The sequence below is a fragment of the Helobdella robusta genome (assembly GCF_000326865.2).
Source record: "Helobdella robusta unplaced genomic scaffold HELROscaffold_6, whole genome shotgun sequence".
In the NCBI taxonomy this organism is placed as follows: domain Eukaryota; kingdom Metazoa; phylum Annelida; class Clitellata; order Rhynchobdellida; family Glossiphoniidae; genus Helobdella; species Helobdella robusta.
In genome coordinates this window covers 2044161-2062616 of record NW_008705330.1, presented here as the reverse complement: position 1 = coordinate 2062616, position 18456 = coordinate 2044161, and the positions used below count along the sequence as shown (strand labels likewise).

The window sequence follows — 18456 nt, the reverse complement described above, 5'->3', positions numbered from 1 at the left end:
TAATGATTTTTCTAATTATATATTCGTCTTCTTTATACGAAGAGCTCATTAAGTTACGATAAAATAAAGTTAATTTTGCACTGTCGGTATTGTTGTTTGAGTTGTTGTTATTGTTATGAATGGAGTTTGCGATAACGAGGTTGTCATTGATTGTGTTGTTATCATTGTCATGATCCACATGGTCATCGTTATTGTCGCTGTTATTGTTGTTGGAGTTGGTAATAGAGTTTGCATCATTGTCACCGACATGATCAGCAACAACGTCGTTGTTTGAGTTGTTTACATTACTGACAAGATTATTGGAAATAACATGGTTGTCGTTGTTGATTAGGTTATCGACAATGACTTGTGCAATAGTAACATGGTTACCATTGTTTTCGTTGTTATTTATGTTATCATTATCATGATCATTGATAATACGTCTATCATTATTGTTCGTGTTATTATCACTTATATTGTCGTCATTGTTGTTTGTGTTGTTTCTTGTGTTGTTGTCAGTGTTGCTTGTGTTGTTATGGCTGTTATGATCGATAGAAACGTGGTTATCATTGTCGGTTACATTGTGATTATAACTTGAGTTGTTTTTAACATTTCCATTGTTATCATTTACCTTAATATTATTATTTTGATTAATTTCATTGGTCATTATTTTATCTATTGTTGAATTGTTAAAATTATTGTTGACAAGGAATTGTTTTATTTTATCGATTTCTTTACGAAATTCAAGTGGTTCAGAGCTGTGTGAATATGCCCGTCTGACATACGATATTATCACACTATTCTTATACCGATCTGGACAATCGCTATTTCCTTTCATGCATATCCCGTTGTTGGTTGGTTTGACGTAAACAGATGTGCGAAATGTGTTGGGTGTTAACTGATCAATTAAAATATCAAGATAGGTCAATTTATTGTCATTACTTTTTTCCACAGTAAATTTTAAACATGAGTTAAGGTGAAACAATTTATTCAGCTGTGTTATGACACAGCTGAATAAATTTGGTTATGACAAATTTGGTTATGACAAATATATCATCGACATATCTACAATATACGAGAGGTTTACGATAACGCTTGAAGATTTTGTATTCAATTGTTCCCATATAAAAATTTGCGAACAAGACTCCCAGTGGAGACCCCATAGCTACGCCATCGGTTTGCACGTACATGTGTCCAGCGGGGCATACAAACGGTGACTGCTTCGTGCATATTTCTAACAAACGTTTTAGGTCCTCTTCTCTAATATCCAAACATGGAGTTGTATCATCGCGATATACTCGATCAAGTATGTATTGTATTGTAGTATCAACCGGCACGTTTGTGAAAAGAGATTCGACGTCATATGAAGCCATCGTTCCCGAATCTCGATTTGCTTTCAACAATTTGATGACATCAGTTGATCTTTTGACACAATAATTGTCAGGTACATATGGTGTGAGAATGGTGTTGAGCTGTTTTGCGATGTGATAAGTGGGAGTTGGGCATTGACTAATTATAGGGCGTAAGGGATTGTCGGGTTTATGTGTCTTTACGTTACCATAGATGTAACCGGGAGAGAAATCACCAATGAGTTTATTGAATTTTATTGAACTATTATTATTGATGCGGTTAATTATGGTGTTGAGCTGTTTTTTGATATCATCGACGGGGTTTTTTGAGATCTTTTTAAATTTTGTGGAATCGGAAAGAAGTTGGTTTAATTTTTGGAGATATTCGGGTGTGTTCATCAAAACATATAACGCTGACTTGTCGGCTTTTCGAATGGTTATATTGTTGTTTGATTTAAGTTGCTTGGCAGCATTTATAAGTTCTTTGTCGAGTATTTTACTATTATAGTTACCTCTATTTTTATGGGATTCTGAAATAAGGTCAGGGATGAGCGATTGATTTATGATGACTTTCTTATCGCCGAAACAGCGCTGTTAGCTTTATTCCAGTTTTAGATAAATATGAACTCAAACAATACCGCCTCGTTGAATGTCTTATAAAGAAGTTAATTAATGCAAAATGGGCAAACAATTTCAATGAAATTTGCATATATATATATATATATATATATATATATATATATATATATAGTTATTAAGAAATATCACCGCATTAGATGATTTTTTATTGCACCATTTTGTGTATGCATTATTAACCTTCTTGATAAAGTCGTAGTGTCGTAGTAGTAAATCTATATATTCTGTGTTTTGCAATCAAAAGAATATAGGACTAGATGATTGCTCTTCATTTCGATTCTGGTTTAGTATTGCAATTATTTTTAAGAACAAAGGATGAGGTTTTGTTGTTCGTGTAATAAATCCTAAATTTCAATTTATCATTTTCATTGATAGTTTTTACATTACGGTTTACAATTCTTTTTATTATTTTCTCATCGGTCTTATAAGCTGTTCACATCGTATTTTTGTAATAAAGTATTATGTCATTTGTTGTTTTATCATTGTCACTTTTATTGTTACATCACGATCTTTTTGTCAATAATTTTTTCAATAAATGTTCTTTTGTAACCATTGTTAATTAGCATGTTGGTTATCCGTTTGAGTTCAGTTACTCTATCCTCTGGATCTGTAGGATGTGTGAAGGCTCGACTGATAAATGATGAGACCGTGCTTGTTTGGTAAAACTTTTGAACAGATACGTTATTAACGTTAAACCACTATAATAATTCTATCCAATAAATGCGTTATTTATAATATAAAAAAAAATTCTACCAAACTCCCAAAGTCAGGTAAAAACAAATCAGGTGAAATATTTTCTATTATCTATTTATCAGGTGAAAACTTTATCGGGCGAATCTGCCATCGTTCGGACGAATCATCGTACGGGAGAAAATTTGATAGGGCGAATGCTCCTGTAACTTTTTTATACATTCTAAAGTGCACTACCTATAGTTCTGTCATTTTTATTTTTATATTGTTTATCATCGTTTTAATTTTTGTTGATCTATCATGCCTTGCATGCAGTATCAATCTCTGAATTGGTCAGTTTAATTTCTGTAAAAAATAAAAAATGTTCAGTGTGTAACTAACGTTGTTATGAAGTTGTTATCGAGTCTACGGAACAAAGGGTGAAATATAATGTAAAAATTTTAAATTTTTATTAATTGATAAATCTACAGCAAAAAACATTTGGTTTTATACGTAAATAAATGTAATTAAGAGATGGTAATTAGAGGTAAGACTTTGTTGAAAATTTCTTACTCTGACTACTACTCCGATGCCTCAAATTTAAAAGCTCGCCAAAGGGCAGTGAACAATATTGGCGATATATTATTTTTTTGTTTAATAATAATAATAAATAAATAACGAACAAAATTATTGGTAGTAATTTTATTTTTAGTGAGGCAACAAAAACTTACATTTATGAACAGATAATGCTTCTAGTGACTGTTTCTTTTCTGATGTAATGTCATATATTATGACCCGACAATTTTCTATTTTCTTTAAACATTCATGAAAGCTGACATGCTGAAGTTAAATAATGAAAACTTATAAAATAAATTATATAAAATCATTTTAATGCTATCAATATCTTGAAGTAGTATTTTATATACAATTTTTTTGGTTATATCAATGAACATTTAAAATAAATGAGAAATGAACAAAGTTAGAAAAACGGAGAACGAAAATTTTTTTGAAAACGTCACGTAAAGTCTGCTACATTAAAGAATATTATAATAATAATATAATTGACTATAACCGTGTTTAAATTTTTGTGTTGACAAACCTCAAGATTGCTAAAGTTGTTGAATCCATGATCTGTTTCACCCGTTCCATAAATGTTAGTAAATAAGTTTTGATTATCTTTGAAAAACTAAGTGATGATATAAAATGTTAAAATAAAATAAATTTAAGAAATTTTAATTTCATACTTCTCGAAAAATACGTTAAAAAATACTTAAAAAATTAACATTGTTACAACATCTAAAAACAGACATAAAAAATATTATTGGGATATGTCAAATTTTTTAAATTACATTTAACATTGTTGTTGTTGCTGCTGTTGTTGTTGCCCTTTTTCAACACTGGCTCATCGATCCAGACGAGATCCAAGCCAGTTTGCAACTGCAATCGGGTTGCGAAAAATTCAGAGATCCACTATACTACTGATGATGTATGGTTATCCTCCTACTCCTTCTACATTTAACATTGTAGTTTTCATTGGTTCCTGGCTGTAGCAACATTTACATCTCATCATGACAACATTTTTCAACTCATAATAACAACATCTTCCAATTTATTATAACATTCTAAACCTAATTATGACAGAATCATCAGCTTTATCTCATTTTCCACATCATCATGAGTGTTTTTTCACCTCATAATGACAAAATCCATCTCGTCGTGACCAAATCTTCCATCTAATCGTAACAACATGTCTTACCATGTCAATATCTTCCGACCTATCATTTTAATATTTTTTATTTCATCACAACATTCTTTGACCATCAAATCAAATTTGTCTATCCTTCAACAAACCAGGTCATTAAAACAACGAAGAATTCATCAGCAAAAGCGGGGTGTTTACAATGATATCAGTCGATGATTTTGAAAACATCTGCAGTGTACAACACAAACAAAAAAACAAGGACCGACCCCTGAGGGACACCATATAACACTGTTTTAACAGGTTCAAGCTAGATCTGAACAGAACCCGTTGTTAAAGACTAAAAAGATATGGCTCAATCCATTGAAAAACAACACCAGATACTCCAAATGAATATTGGAGCTTGTGTATAAGCAATGAGTAATCGACACAAACAAAGGCATAGCTTCTGTCTAAAAACATTCAGATCATCAACGGAAGCACGTAAAGCAATAGAAAAACTCAATAAAGCCATCTGAAATATGTATGTAAGTAGTTTTGCGAATGTCATAGCTGCATAATAAAAAGAAAAAATTAAAACTCATAAAATTAGACACTCAATGAAACAACATATTGTTTGTACTCAGTTTTGCGTAAGTCCTAGCTTCTTAATAAAGAGAAAAATTAGTACTTATAAAAGCACTCACCGAAAACACATCCTCTCAAAAAATATTTCTTGTAAGCAGTTCTGCATATGTCATAGCTGAATAATAGAGAAAAAATGCGCTCAAAAAAGCTGCTTAAACGTAAAAAAATTCTATCATATTCACTCAATTCCTCAACTATAATAGTTGTAATCAAATTGTTCTAAAATAATTAAACAGCATATGTGAGGATAGGTTACTAAGTTTGAGTTAAAATTTTAAAATTAATTTTGTCTAAGTATCAATAAACATGAAAAGTAAAAATTCAATATTTTCAACCTTAATTAAATAGTTTCCTATGGAGGAATCGACGCTGCTGATGAAAATATTTTTGTCCATTTAAGTATTCTTATTTCTGTAAATAATTTATTTTACAGATATTATAAATTTTGTAAAATAAATTTTGTGAATTCCTAACTTTATATTTCATTAATCTTTCTGAAAAATATTTCACAATAATTGCTGTGATAATTCTTGTAATATACCAAGGTAAACTAATTTTGGTAATAATTAGTATTTTTTTATTGAATAATTTTTTAATATTTAAAAAAATGGGTGGTTTTGGTAAGAACTATTTTTAACATTATTTTATTTGATTAGAATTAAAAAAATCCTTCAGTTAACGTACAAAACAAAACAGTAGATAAAAGATTTAAGAAACACTTTATAAAAAATTTTAACGACCCTTATTAAAATTTATTTGTTATTTAAATTTATTGAATATATTTTAGATTTTAAACTCGCTCGTTAATTGTTTAAAAATCACCTCAGGCAAATTGTTGCTTTCAGGCGTTATTTCTTTATTGCGATGAATATGGAATAAACTATCCAAATGGTTTACCTCCAATTTTGCCCGTTGTCTTTTGTGATCACAGGTCCTGTAGATCACGTCAATTATCTTGTTATTAGTCTTGTTCCGATATTTCTAACTACTTGGGATTCCACTTGGCATCTTCTTTTTCTCAATTGGTGAGTGTTTTGCTTTAAAATTATTGTTGCCAGCAAGATCCTAGTAGTATTTCCACCATCAGCACCAGCATTATAATCATCTTCACTTAAATGCTCTCCCTAATTGTTTGTCTTTTCCAAATTATCAAAAGTTGACTTGTTGGTGAGTGTTTCATTAAAATTGTTGTTGCCTTTATTGTTACTGCTGTCGTTGTTATCAGTGAAAACAGGCAAATTGTAGGCAATAAAATCCGAGTAGTAGTCTCACTGCATAATCAAAAGTTTCAATGTCTTTGTCACTGCCAACTTTTCCGATATTTTCTAAAACCTCATCGTCACAATAACTACTTTTTTTTACGTTAACATGTGCATCGCAGTTAACACGTGCATCACGTGCGTGACAATTATCACCGGGATCAATTTCTTCTGTTATTAGAGCGTCCCTTAAGCAGTTTATCAACATTTCTTTCGCTTCTTTCTCGTCGAGATTTCGTTGTCGTTATTCCTTTCTGAAATAAGTTGTATTGAGTTTTTCTATTGCTGGCATTCTTTATTGCAGAAAGTTTCGATCTTTCAAAAATCTTACTTCTGAACTCGATGCTGTAAACTTTGACGCTTTTTATTACAAACACCTATGTTTTAACTTCGACGATCTCTATATTTCAAACACCATTGTTGTAGCTTTCAACGATCGTCAAGTTATCATTATTCCGCATTTACGTTGATAATTTTTTTTAACAATCATTAATTATGTGTTTATTTTAATGCCTATCCGTTAAATAGCATGGTAAAATACTTGCAAAAAATGCATGGAAGTTTATTTTAATGCCTACTTGTCAAATTACATGTTAAAATACGTGCAAATATAATTGCATGGACGTTTATTTTAATTCCTACGCACATAACCATGCAAGCATGTGAGTTTACTTGAATGCCTACAATGTAAAAACTATGTCTTTAAAAGAATACCGAAACTATTATGTTAACCCTACAAAATTATTAAATAATTGATGAAATTTAAAGAGATGTTATGTTATGATTAATTAATTTTTTAATACTTTTTCAGTATTCTACGTTAAAACCTTAATATCAACGTTCTAATAAATAACAGTCTTAATAGCATTTCACTTTTAAACATATTTATGCATTATTTGTCCTCTCATTTTCACTTTTAAATTTCGATTACGTTGAAGTTCTAAAGTAAAGTTTTGCCATGAAAAAAACAAATAAGCAGGAAACAATTTGTTGAATTATTTAACAAAAATACCAAAATCGTTATGTTGTGATGAATCGAAAACTTTGTTAACACAAGAGTTGGAAGTCGGTACATCCGAGTATTATGAACATTGATTAACTTAACATTGTTAACAATGTTAACAATGAATTGGAACTGAAGGGCAATGAAAAAAATATCTATCCAAGTGGACAACGACATGATTTTGGACCATTTAAACCAAAAAGCACGTGGCTTAAATTTATGTATTTAAATAAAACAATTTACTTTTGTTTATATAATTTTGTTGGGTTTTAATTTTGTTTGGTTTTTTATTTTGTAAAAAAAAGCTGATTCGATTGGATTTGTTCCTTGATTTTAATTACAAAAAATAATTTTTTAGTAAGGAAAATTGTAAAGAAAAATTATAAATTGATTGATGCCAACAATTCGGTTGAATTCATAGATGATCTGCCTTTTTTACTTGGATGATGTCACAATCACTTTTAAAAATAAAGACATGATAAAAATGCAGAATGAAATAAACAGAACGCTAAAATCCATTGAAAATTAGGCATTGGAAAATGGAATAAAATTTTCTGAATCAAAGTCTAGAGCTATGCTTTTCTCAAGAAAACAAAAGAGGATTTTTTTGGAAGTTAAATTTTCAAGAAAATAATTTTGAGTTCTTACAAGAATACAAATATTTAGGAATAATATTTGACTCAAAATTTAATTTCATTCCCTATATTTTGGAAACAAAAAGAAAATGCCTAAAAGAACTCAATTTAATCAAAGTGTTATTCCAAAATAAATGTGGAGCAGACCAAAAGCATCTGATAACAATTTTCCAAGCAACTATACGAGCATTATTAATTATGAATTATTTAAAGACATTAAAAATATAAAGACCCTGAAAGAATTAAAATTTGAATTTCCTCCTTGGTTACTAAAGCACCCAGAAATTGATACGTCAATAACAGGAATGGGCCAAGATGTAAAACTAGCAAATACCTTAGTTAAAGAAAAAATTAATAACAATTTAAACTTTATTCAAATATATACGGATGGATCAAAAAGGAAAAATTCAACGTCTGCAGCAATGGTGGCCTGCGATGCACCTATCAGGACCTGCTTCAATATACACCGCAGGGATCCTTGCTATAGACATGGCTTAAAATTTTAGTATTAAATTCAGAGAAAAATAAATTCATAATATTTTCGGATTCCTTGTCTACTCTATCAGCCCTGAAACAATACAAACCTCTAAATTCATTAATAATTCAAATGCAAAATAAGATTCATAATATCCTGGATAGCAACAAAAAAATAATTGTAATGTTGATCCCCAGCCACATTGGAATTAAAGGAAATGAAAAGGTAGATCTGGTTGCTTCTCAAGCTCATTCGATGCCATTATAAAGAGTTCCAATTCCGTCCAGTGATTTAAAAAATTTAACAAACAGCCTTGTTGTTGAAACATGGCAGCAGGAGTGAAATAAAACATCAAATTTCTTAAAATTAAGTATGCCTTCAGTAAATAACAAAAAGTTAAAAAATAGTTATTTAAATTGTCATCTTCAGCCTGTTATCAATAGATTAAAAATAGGACACTCAGCAATCACACATTCCTGGATCTTCAACAAAACAATGCCACCTTAATTGTGAAACCTGCGACAAAAAACTATCTATTCAGCATATATTAACAGAATGTGAAAAATACGATCAGCGCAATTCGCGATGTTATATCAGCATGAATCAGCGTCACCAGTGCCGATCTATCCAATGAATGTCTGATTCGATATATGTTTCTTAAATAAATATTACTTGATGTATATATCTTCTTAATGTAGTCTTTCATCGATAAATTGCTATCAAGAAAAACTCCCAAATTTTATGCAAATTTTATGCAAATTTTACATCTCCCATCTCAACAGAACAGAAATCTAGTTTTGACAACTGCTGCCACGTACCCACCGGTGGCAACTGCGTTTTACATTTATTGAGCTTGAGCGAGTTTGATGACATCCAATATCCAACCTCTTTCAAACACTGGACAAATCTATCAACCTCATCACGAAACGAACTTGGAGGACCAGTGACTAGAACCAGAATGTCGTCGGCAAACGCATGACAAGTGAATCCATGAGAGGAAATTATTTTGATTATATCTGCCGTGTACAAACTAAAGAGAATTGGTCCCAGAACTGTGCCTTGTGGCACACCTGTTGTTACCTAGGCAACATCAGACACTGAATTGTTGAACGAAACCTGCTGTGTACGGTTTGTCAAATACGACCTGAACCGTTTATGAGCTGTGTGTGTAATACCATAATCGTTACGTAGTCTTGCCAGCTAAACATCATGGTTTACACAATCAAATGCTGCTGACATGTCTAAAAACAATAACGACGATAAGTTCTGGACGTCCATTGCCGAAAACTAACCAGACAAAACAAAACGAAAGAGGAGGGAAATTCACCTGATTGAAGGCAGCAATTAACAAAGCTGGTGAGAAATTTGATAAAAAATTTCAAATACTTTTTTAAGATGTGAGTTGGAATGACATCCTGTGAACTTGTCTTACACGGGGAATTTATTATAATATTTTTCAATTCATCTTCAGTGATCATAGGAAAGGATGAAAACATAACAGCATTATGTCGCCCACCATCATCTGTTGATGTGGCCAGCATTATATATATATATATATATATGAACAATTTAAAGACAGCACAATAAAATCATTTGTAAACCGGGCATTCACACACTCTTCCGATATTGAAAATCGCGACGCCGAATTAAAAAGAGTCACTAACCTGCTTGTAAACAATGGATATAAGACTTATTCTATTGAAAAGATTGTTAAAGGCAAATTACTACACAACAATAACCTTCCTAGTACCATTAATCAAGATAACGACATCATCTTGTATTAAACGTTCACCAAAAAACTTTAGTGAGAAAAATTGAAAAAACGAACTACAAACATATTAACGCCAAACATTCGGTATAATTTATAGAATATTGTAATATATATATATATATATATATATATATATATATATATATATTGTCAGAATTATGAAATAATACTGACTAAAAATACTGCAAAATTTTCAACGCGAAATTTATTCACTCGATAGGGGGCATGGTGCAAGTTAATTTACTCGATAGGTGACGACGATTTTTTTTTGTTTTGCAATTTAGATGACGTCATAAATTATTACAAATTATTTTAAAATTTAATTAGTACTTTTTCTGATTAATTGGACATACCTTGGAAATTTTTATGTTTTTAAAACACCCGAAACAAAATCTAATTTTGCTTTGATAAGGAAGGGTGTGAAAAGACTGAGAGAAGGGGGTTGACTAGTGAGGCAGCTTCGAATATTCAGTGCCTATTCTGGTCCCTAAGAGACTTAATGCGTGATTCTATGCTCATTGGCATAGTTTCAGAAACGTCTTAAGTTCTCAAAAAGAGTCAGCCTTGGGTTCACCAGTTAGGCAGCTTCGAGTAATCAGTTCCTATTCTGGTATCTAAGAGACTTAATGCGTGATTCTATGCTCATTGGCATAGTTTCAGAAACGTCTTAAGTTCTCAAAAGTGGATTTGGTACGAGACTATGCTCATTGGCATAGTTTCGCACGCTTTGGCATGTTTCCAGTGTTGTTCTGACTCTTGTTGTTTTGTGTTGGTCGTGCGAAAGCCGATCAGACTCGACGGCCCAGTGAAAACAGGCCAGGGTTGTGCGAAAGCCGACCGACTGACTGACAGGCCCAGTGAAAACAGGCCCTTGGTCGTGCGAAAGCCGATCAGACTTGACGGCCCAGTGAAAACAGGCCAGGGTTGTGCGAAAGCCGACCGACTGACAGACAGGCCCAGTGAAAACAGGCTCTTGGTCGTGCGAAAGCCGATCAGACTCGACGGCCCAGTGAAAACAGGCCTTGGGTTCTGTGAAAACGAATCCGCCTCCTTCTTTTGTTTCTTGTGCTATTTGTGGACCTAGGGTTCTTTGCTGGATTCTATACTCATTAGTATAGTTTCACACGCAGCTTGGAATTTCCATAGGCTCCGATTTTTGTGATTTTTTTCGCATTCATTTTTATTTATTTCTTGGAGTTGTATCGACATCACCATCGGATACACACGTCGAGGTTGTTCGATTAAACGGCAAGAAACATATCCCAAGTCGAAGACCCAACAAGAAGAAGTTCTAATTCCTGTATTCCAGTTTGTTCATTGACATTTACATTATTATAGAGTTCATTAGTTCAATTCCTTTTATTTACTTCCGTCGATTAATAAAATTGTTATCGAATATTTTTACGCGTTCGTGTGTTACTCAGTAAAATCATATAATTCGAAAAAGCCCAGTGCCACACAGGACTGGTCGAACTCACGTTAAAAATATACACATAAATTATTGTCGGACCATAAAAAAATTCCCTGAGAAAGATAGAGGAGATTACCTCACACCACCAGTTGTTTTAATTGTTTTCATTTATAAATTTTCCGACAATTAGCGCCCAACGTGGGACTTTGTCATCATTTAAAAATCTCCTTATCATTTATTTAAAATCTCCGACAATATATATATATATATATATATATATAATGCTATTCACTCTAGTGACATTCCTTGAGGATAGTACTGTGATTAAATGCTTTGTTGAACAAATAAATTTTTAACTCACTTCTGAAATCTTTTTCTGAAACAATTTGCTTCAATTTTGTTGGAAGATTATTCCATACCTTGGGCATACAACCTGCACACATCTATCACCCAGTTTTGTCCTGGTCCTAAAAATTACCATCATTTCTGACAAAACCGAACGCAATGCATGTCCCACATCAACTTCAGTTCTTTTACGAAAAACCTTCTTCTGATATTCTGAGCCACCACCATGTACGCAACCATGAGCCACCACGGCCATCTTGAATCTTATCCGTTTTCTGATCGGCAGCCAGTGGAAACTTTCCAACCATTTTGTAATGCGATCACGTCAATGACCAATCTGGCGGCAGCATTCTGGATTCGTTGAACTTTATTTACTATCCCTACACCAGCACCATACAGCAACGAATTGTAATAGTCTAATCTAAACAGTTCAAAAGTCACCACCATTCTAGTAAAAATATCAACTGGAAGACATTTCTTGACCAGATACAATCTTCATAGCTGAAGAAAGCATTGAGTTTCGCGACCTGAGGCAACATCGCCAAAGCGCTGTCAAACATCACCACCAAGATTTGACCTTGTCAGCTGAGATCAACCTATTATCCAATATATCGAAAGTCATACATCCCTGGTGCAGATAAAGCCTTCATAGGACCAAACCATATCAACTCCGTCTTGTCTGGGTTAAGCTTCAAACGATTCTATTCTAACTAACTGTTCAAATCAATAATACACCTTATTAAAACGCAAGAGATAGCTTGAGCATCTTTTATCGGGCCTGCAGAATAGATTTGAAACATGTTTGAGGTATTACAATCGATTAGTGTCAAAGACTGTGACAACTTCGAGATCCAAAGTGACGCGCTAGATCCACTATAGAAACAAATATACAAAACATCTCTACGTGACACAGCTCGACTACAGCATGCGGAAATCAGGAAAACTGCTCAACAACATAGACAGATTGACTCTGCTGCTGCACCAAATAGGTATCTCGAAATTCAGAAACAGAACGGCAACAAAATCGTTTATCCAAGCTCAGATATGAGATATGACCTTACAATCTCAAAGATAAAAACACCTAAAGCAGTATATGACGTTGAAATCGGCAAAGTTTGTGTAGAAAAAAAAACAAAAGATGGCAAGACACGAAGAAAATGATTGTCAGACTACAAACCACCAAAATGTTGGAATTGCAAAAAAGTGGCCTTATACGATGGTTTTGCAATAGACAAAGACATACCAACATGCTGGAATTGCGGAAAAAAGGGCCATTTACGTGTGTTGGAGCCTAGGGGCGCCAAAAGATATGAAACACTTTCTACGCTGAATTATTTATTATTACTTCATCCGAAAAGTTATTTAATAACAATATTTTCAACGCATTCGTACTAAATCGCCAAATCACAAAAGTCTTTCAGATTGTTCATTAAATTTATTCAAGATGTTTAATTAATAAACATGTTTTTATTGTTTACTGTTAATGTTTTAATGAAGTTTATAAACATTATCGATACGTGGAGGGTTGGCCGACAGGCCTTGCAGCTTCGGGCGTATGTCACCCTCGACACACCACTGGTTAACGTTTACGACTTATAATTGGTTTAGAATCTAGATATTATAAATCTCATCAACATAAGTTTTGTTTTGTTTCATCAGAACATAAAACAGTAGAATTGATAAAATTGGCTAACTGAGTTGTTGAAAACAATTTTCAAATTAATGAACAAAATTACTAAAGAAAATGTGAATTGACTTCCCTTGCAGTATATTTCCACTTTAATATTTCAATATATTATAACATTTTTCGTATGGTTTAAATTAAAAAAGTAATCAATTATGCCAAAATCATATATGTAATGAACTAACGAAGAATCAATTTTTAAGCGAACCAAAATAAACATCCACAAAATTACCTTGGCAACTGCAATATTTATTTTATATATATATATATTTATATATGTATATATATATATATATATATATATAATAGTATTTTTGTTAAATTTTTTACTGTACTGTATATTTTGGTAATGACATATAGATGTGCATTCATGTGTTGTGTACGTACATGCTGTATGTTTATCTTGGTTTTTGCATAATAAGTTTAATGATTTGTAGACATTATTAAAAAAACTATTTTATTTTGACAATGAATTCAGATAAGAATGTTTGTGTGTTTGTTATATATAGATGAATTGAACATTGTTAGTAAGATTACGATGTATATAGTATGTTCTATACTGTACTGGCTGTACTTGTATGTACTTGACATGTATATGTGTTAATCTTGCAAGTATATATTTTTATGAACACTGATAATTTGTTACTAAGATTGCGGCTTATTTGTTTTAATATATGACTGTACTTGTCCGTTATCTTGTAAGTATATGTGTGTGTATGTACATGTGTGTATGTATGTATATGTATGTATGTATATGTATGTATATGTATGTATGTATATGTATGTATGTATATGTATGTATGTATATGTATGTATGTATGTATGTATATATATATATATATATGAAACTGACAATTATATATATGACAATTATATATATATGAAACAATTCGACAACATATCGTTTCATCTCCTACTACCGCAGTGGTGGATTTGACAATTTGGCTGTCGACTATGCCATTGATAGCACACAATGCATCAGGGAGCTATGCAACGGTAATGTTAACTGCCTACTGGGCGATTTCAACCTACCGCTTATTGATTGGAATAACTATTCATCGCCAGATAACGCAATCTATAATTGTTTCATCGAACTTTTTAACGATCTTGGCCTGCATCAACTGGTGGACCAACCTACACGAGGTCAGAACATTTTGGACCTGGTTCTTTCTGACGATGCCAGCTTACTAGCCGAACTGGAAGTTTCCTGCCCATTTGCTTCAAGTGATCATTGCTGTGTTAATTTTACAATCAACTGTTTTAGCAACAATTTGACCAACAACAATCCCCACAACAGAACATTTTTTTACGATTTCAGCAGAGCAAACTACACTGTCCTGAATGATTATTTGTCAACAATAGATTGGGATTGCCATTTTCAATATTGTTTTGATGTTAATGCCTGTTGGAATATATTCGAACAAATAATCAACCATGCCATTTCAACCTTTGTTCCTTTGATTGGTCGGAATAGTTTACCGCCCAAGCGTTCAGTACCCAAGCCACTTCGTCAATCATACCAAGTCAAACTCCATTTTTGGAAAAAATGGAAACGAAGTTCAAATTCAGAGGACAGAGATCTCTACCTATCTACGTCTAAAAAATGTTCCAATTTAGCAAATATTTATCGCATGACTAGAGAAAACAACCTATTGTCGAAAGGAAATGTTAGAAGTTTTTATCAATATATTAATAACAGATTATTTTCCAAACCTCAAGTTTCCAGCTTAAAAATTGATAATAACAATACATCCAGTGACCCGATAGTTATGGCAAACACCTTCAATAGTTATTTTGCGTCAGTATTCACAATTGATGACGGAATACCTAGTAATCTACCTTCCCGTACTACAAAAACAATTGACGAAATCTGTTTTACTCCTCATTCAGTTTATCTAGCTCTACGCAGTTTGAAAAATTCACACTCATCTGGTCCTGATAATATTCCCAATATCCTTCTCAAAAGGTGTGCTTCAAGTTTAGCTGTTCCTCTGTGTCATATTTTTGATACATCCTTTAAGAATGGGCTTCTACCCACTATATGGAAGACTGCTATCGTTACTCCTATTCACAAAAAAGGACCAACTAATTACCCCAGCAACTACAGACCTATATCGCTAACATGTTCGTGTTGTAGAGTCATGGAAAAAATTATTAACGGCAGTCTCCGAAATTATTTGTTAGACAATAATTTAATATCTTTCTTTCAACATGGATTTTTGCCTGCCAGATCAACTTCCTCTAACATCATCAAATTTGTTAGTGATTCTTTGTCGATCCGTCAAACAAAAGAAAGTTGCGATACAGTTTATCTCGATTTTCAAAAAGCATTCGACTCAGTTTCACATGCCAAGTTGATTTGCAAATTACAGGCTTACGGTGTAACTGGCAAATTATGTAGCTGGTTGACTGATTTTTTACATGAGCGATCTCAATTTGTTCAAATTCTTAACAAATCATCTAGTTCTACAGCTGTAACCAGTGGTGTTCCCCAAGGAAGTGTCCTTGGGCCAAGTCTTTTTCTCATATTCGTCAACGATATAGATGACTGCATTTCATCATGCCCTGTTTCTATGCTGCTTTTTGCGGACGACATCAAATTATACGCCCGATCATCTAACTCTATTCAACTTCAACGGTCAATCAACAATATCGTATCATGGAGTAACAAATGGCAACTGCCACTGTCCCCTAACAAATGCTCAACTTGTTCCTTCATTCCATCAAGAAATACTACAGTTACAAATCAATACACGATTGATCACCATGTTTTAACACCTAATGAGTGTTTTAAAGATCTTGGCGTAATAATTGACAAACAACTTAACTTCAATCGGCATATCAATGACATCACGCACAAGGCATCAACACGAGCTCGGCTTATAATTAAATGTTTTACATCAAGAGACAAAAACCTACTAATTAAAGCTTATTGTACCTATGCTCGTCCCTTGTTGGAATATTGTTCTCCTGTCTGGAATCCTCATTATCGATATCAGCTGATGAAGATCGAAAGTGTTCAGAGAAGATTTACTAAAGCCATCCCCTCAATTCGCCATCTTCCATACCTATCACGTTTAAACTCAGTTGGCTTGCAAACGTTAGAACATCGTAGATTGATTTTCGACCTGTGTTTTTTATTCAAAATATTGAACAACATCATCAACTCCGATCTGATTGATCAATTTACCCCGTCGTCATATCTATCAACTCGAGGTCATCACCGTAGACTGCACGAATCCAATTCTAATAACAACACAACAAAATACTTTTTTTGCAACAGGATAGTTAAAATTTGGAATGCACTGCCTGAGGAAGTAGTTTCCTCACCTTCATATGCCATTTTTAAAACGAAACTACTTACTGTTGACCTTAGAAATTTTTTGCAGATTAAATAACTTAATAACTTCATATTATTCCAACTCCATATTATGCAAAACCTGTCATTTCTTTTTTTTTCGAGATACATTTTTCTTTTACTCTTTGATATATTATAAATTATATAATATTTCAAACACTTAACACAATTATGCTTTCCATATATTGTTCAACTTGTCTTTTTACACTGTATTATAGGAATCTCGTGTTGTGTTCTATTGGAATTAAATGCTGTATATATGTGTTTGTGTGTGTTTGTGTGTATGTATATATATTTTTAGCTGTTCATATTTAATTCACTGTTTATGACCTTGACCATACTTGTTATTTTTTAACTTTGCTCATTAATGATTAGCTGAATGATATTGACGATGTGACTGGTAGTTATTTCATTATTTTGGTTGTTTTCATTATATTTCTGCTTCACTGTTACGATTAATTAGTTATTGAATTTTCTTTTTTTTTTTTTTTTTTTCACTGACTGACGTTTATTATATTTGAAGAATTGTTGATTTTTTCCCTGACTGGGTAAGCGGCATGTTAATGCCCTCTGGTCAGTTGGGTCAAATAAATAAATAAATAAATAAAATAAATTATATGTATATAAAACTGACAATTATATATCATATTTTGAAAAGGTGGCTGTGCTCGATAAGTCTCAAAGACTCCTCACAGCCATCCCGTGCCCTTGATTTTTTCATCAAATTTTGTGGCCAAATAAAATATTGTTATTGTTATTTAGAATTTTTTGAAAAATTTTTCGTCTACTTGAACAATTTTAACAGGCCTAAACCGTTGTTTCGGCATAATGCCATTTTCAGAACCTAATACTGAAAGAGAAACTTCTTCTGCAGATTTACGGCGCTTCAGCTGAAAGAGAAACTAATTGATGAATATTATTAGGCAAGTTTTGAAAGAAGTTTAAACTAAAATAATTAGATCTTCAAATAGAGAAAGTAAGAGAAAACGTACGTTTAAAAGTTATCGCCGTTGGCCTCGTTTCCTACAATTTTGGCAGCTGGTCATTCTATAAGGATGTTTTGAAAATTATTTTCAATGATTTTGTTAATTTACATGAACATTTTTTCAAATATCCAGGTTGTGCACCATCCACTCTACGTTTGATATCTTTTATACCATTTCAGTTGTATTTTCGTCAAATAACGGTTTTGACCATTATTCATTTCGTTTTCAAAAACAGGAAAATTAATTATTTGTTTTTCACTTCTTTCATAAAGCAGAACCAATAGTAATTCAGTACATTTGTGATCATGTGTCCATTTGTTATTCTATACATAGTGCCGCACAAGCGATTAAGCACAAAATTGGAAGCTGAAGCGACAAAAGGAGATTTATTTGGTTATCCAACTGACTGGCACATAGAAGACAGAAAGTGGGCATCAAAAGGACCTATTCAAATTTGATAAATGTCAATCAAGAGCGGTGTACCTTAAGGCTCAGTTTTAAGACTACTATTGCTTAGTATTTTTATTAACAATATCGATAGTGGAGTTTTTTCAATGACTGTTAAATTTG

The 18456-nt window shown here is 32.5% G+C and overlaps 3 protein-coding genes across 3 annotated transcripts; 2 read left to right on the top strand and 1 right to left on the bottom strand.

Annotated features, from left to right (window-relative positions):
* Nucleotides 1-3341: 3341 nt before the first annotated feature.
* HELRODRAFT_164145 (hypothetical protein) lies at nt 3342-6426 on the bottom strand (the record flags this gene model as incomplete). Its single annotated transcript, XM_009029164.1, has 4 exons — nt 3342-3473; nt 3733-3819; nt 3990-4070; nt 6232-6426. The coding sequence occupies 4 exons, from the start codon at nt 6424-6426 to the stop codon at nt 3342-3344; spliced, it is 495 nt and encodes a 164-aa protein (XP_009027412.1).
* A 4376-nt stretch (nt 6427-10802) lies between these two features.
* Nucleotides 10803-11186, top strand: HELRODRAFT_164144 (hypothetical protein; the record flags this gene model as incomplete). The annotated part of the gene is made up of 1 exon (XM_009029163.1): nt 10803-11186. One exon carries the CDS (start codon nt 10803-10805, stop codon nt 11184-11186), a length of 384 nt encoding a protein of 127 aa, XP_009027411.1.
* Nucleotides 11187-12656: 1470 nt separating this feature from the next.
* Nucleotides 12657-17612, top strand: HELRODRAFT_164143 (hypothetical protein; the record flags this gene model as incomplete). Its single annotated transcript, XM_009029162.1, has 7 exons — nt 12657-12714; nt 12772-12971; nt 14021-14133; nt 14468-14666; nt 16542-16642; nt 16826-16859; nt 17559-17612. 7 exons carry the CDS (start codon nt 12657-12659, stop codon nt 17610-17612), a joined length of 759 nt encoding a protein of 252 aa, XP_009027410.1.
* Nucleotides 17613-18456: the final 844 nt, after the last annotated feature.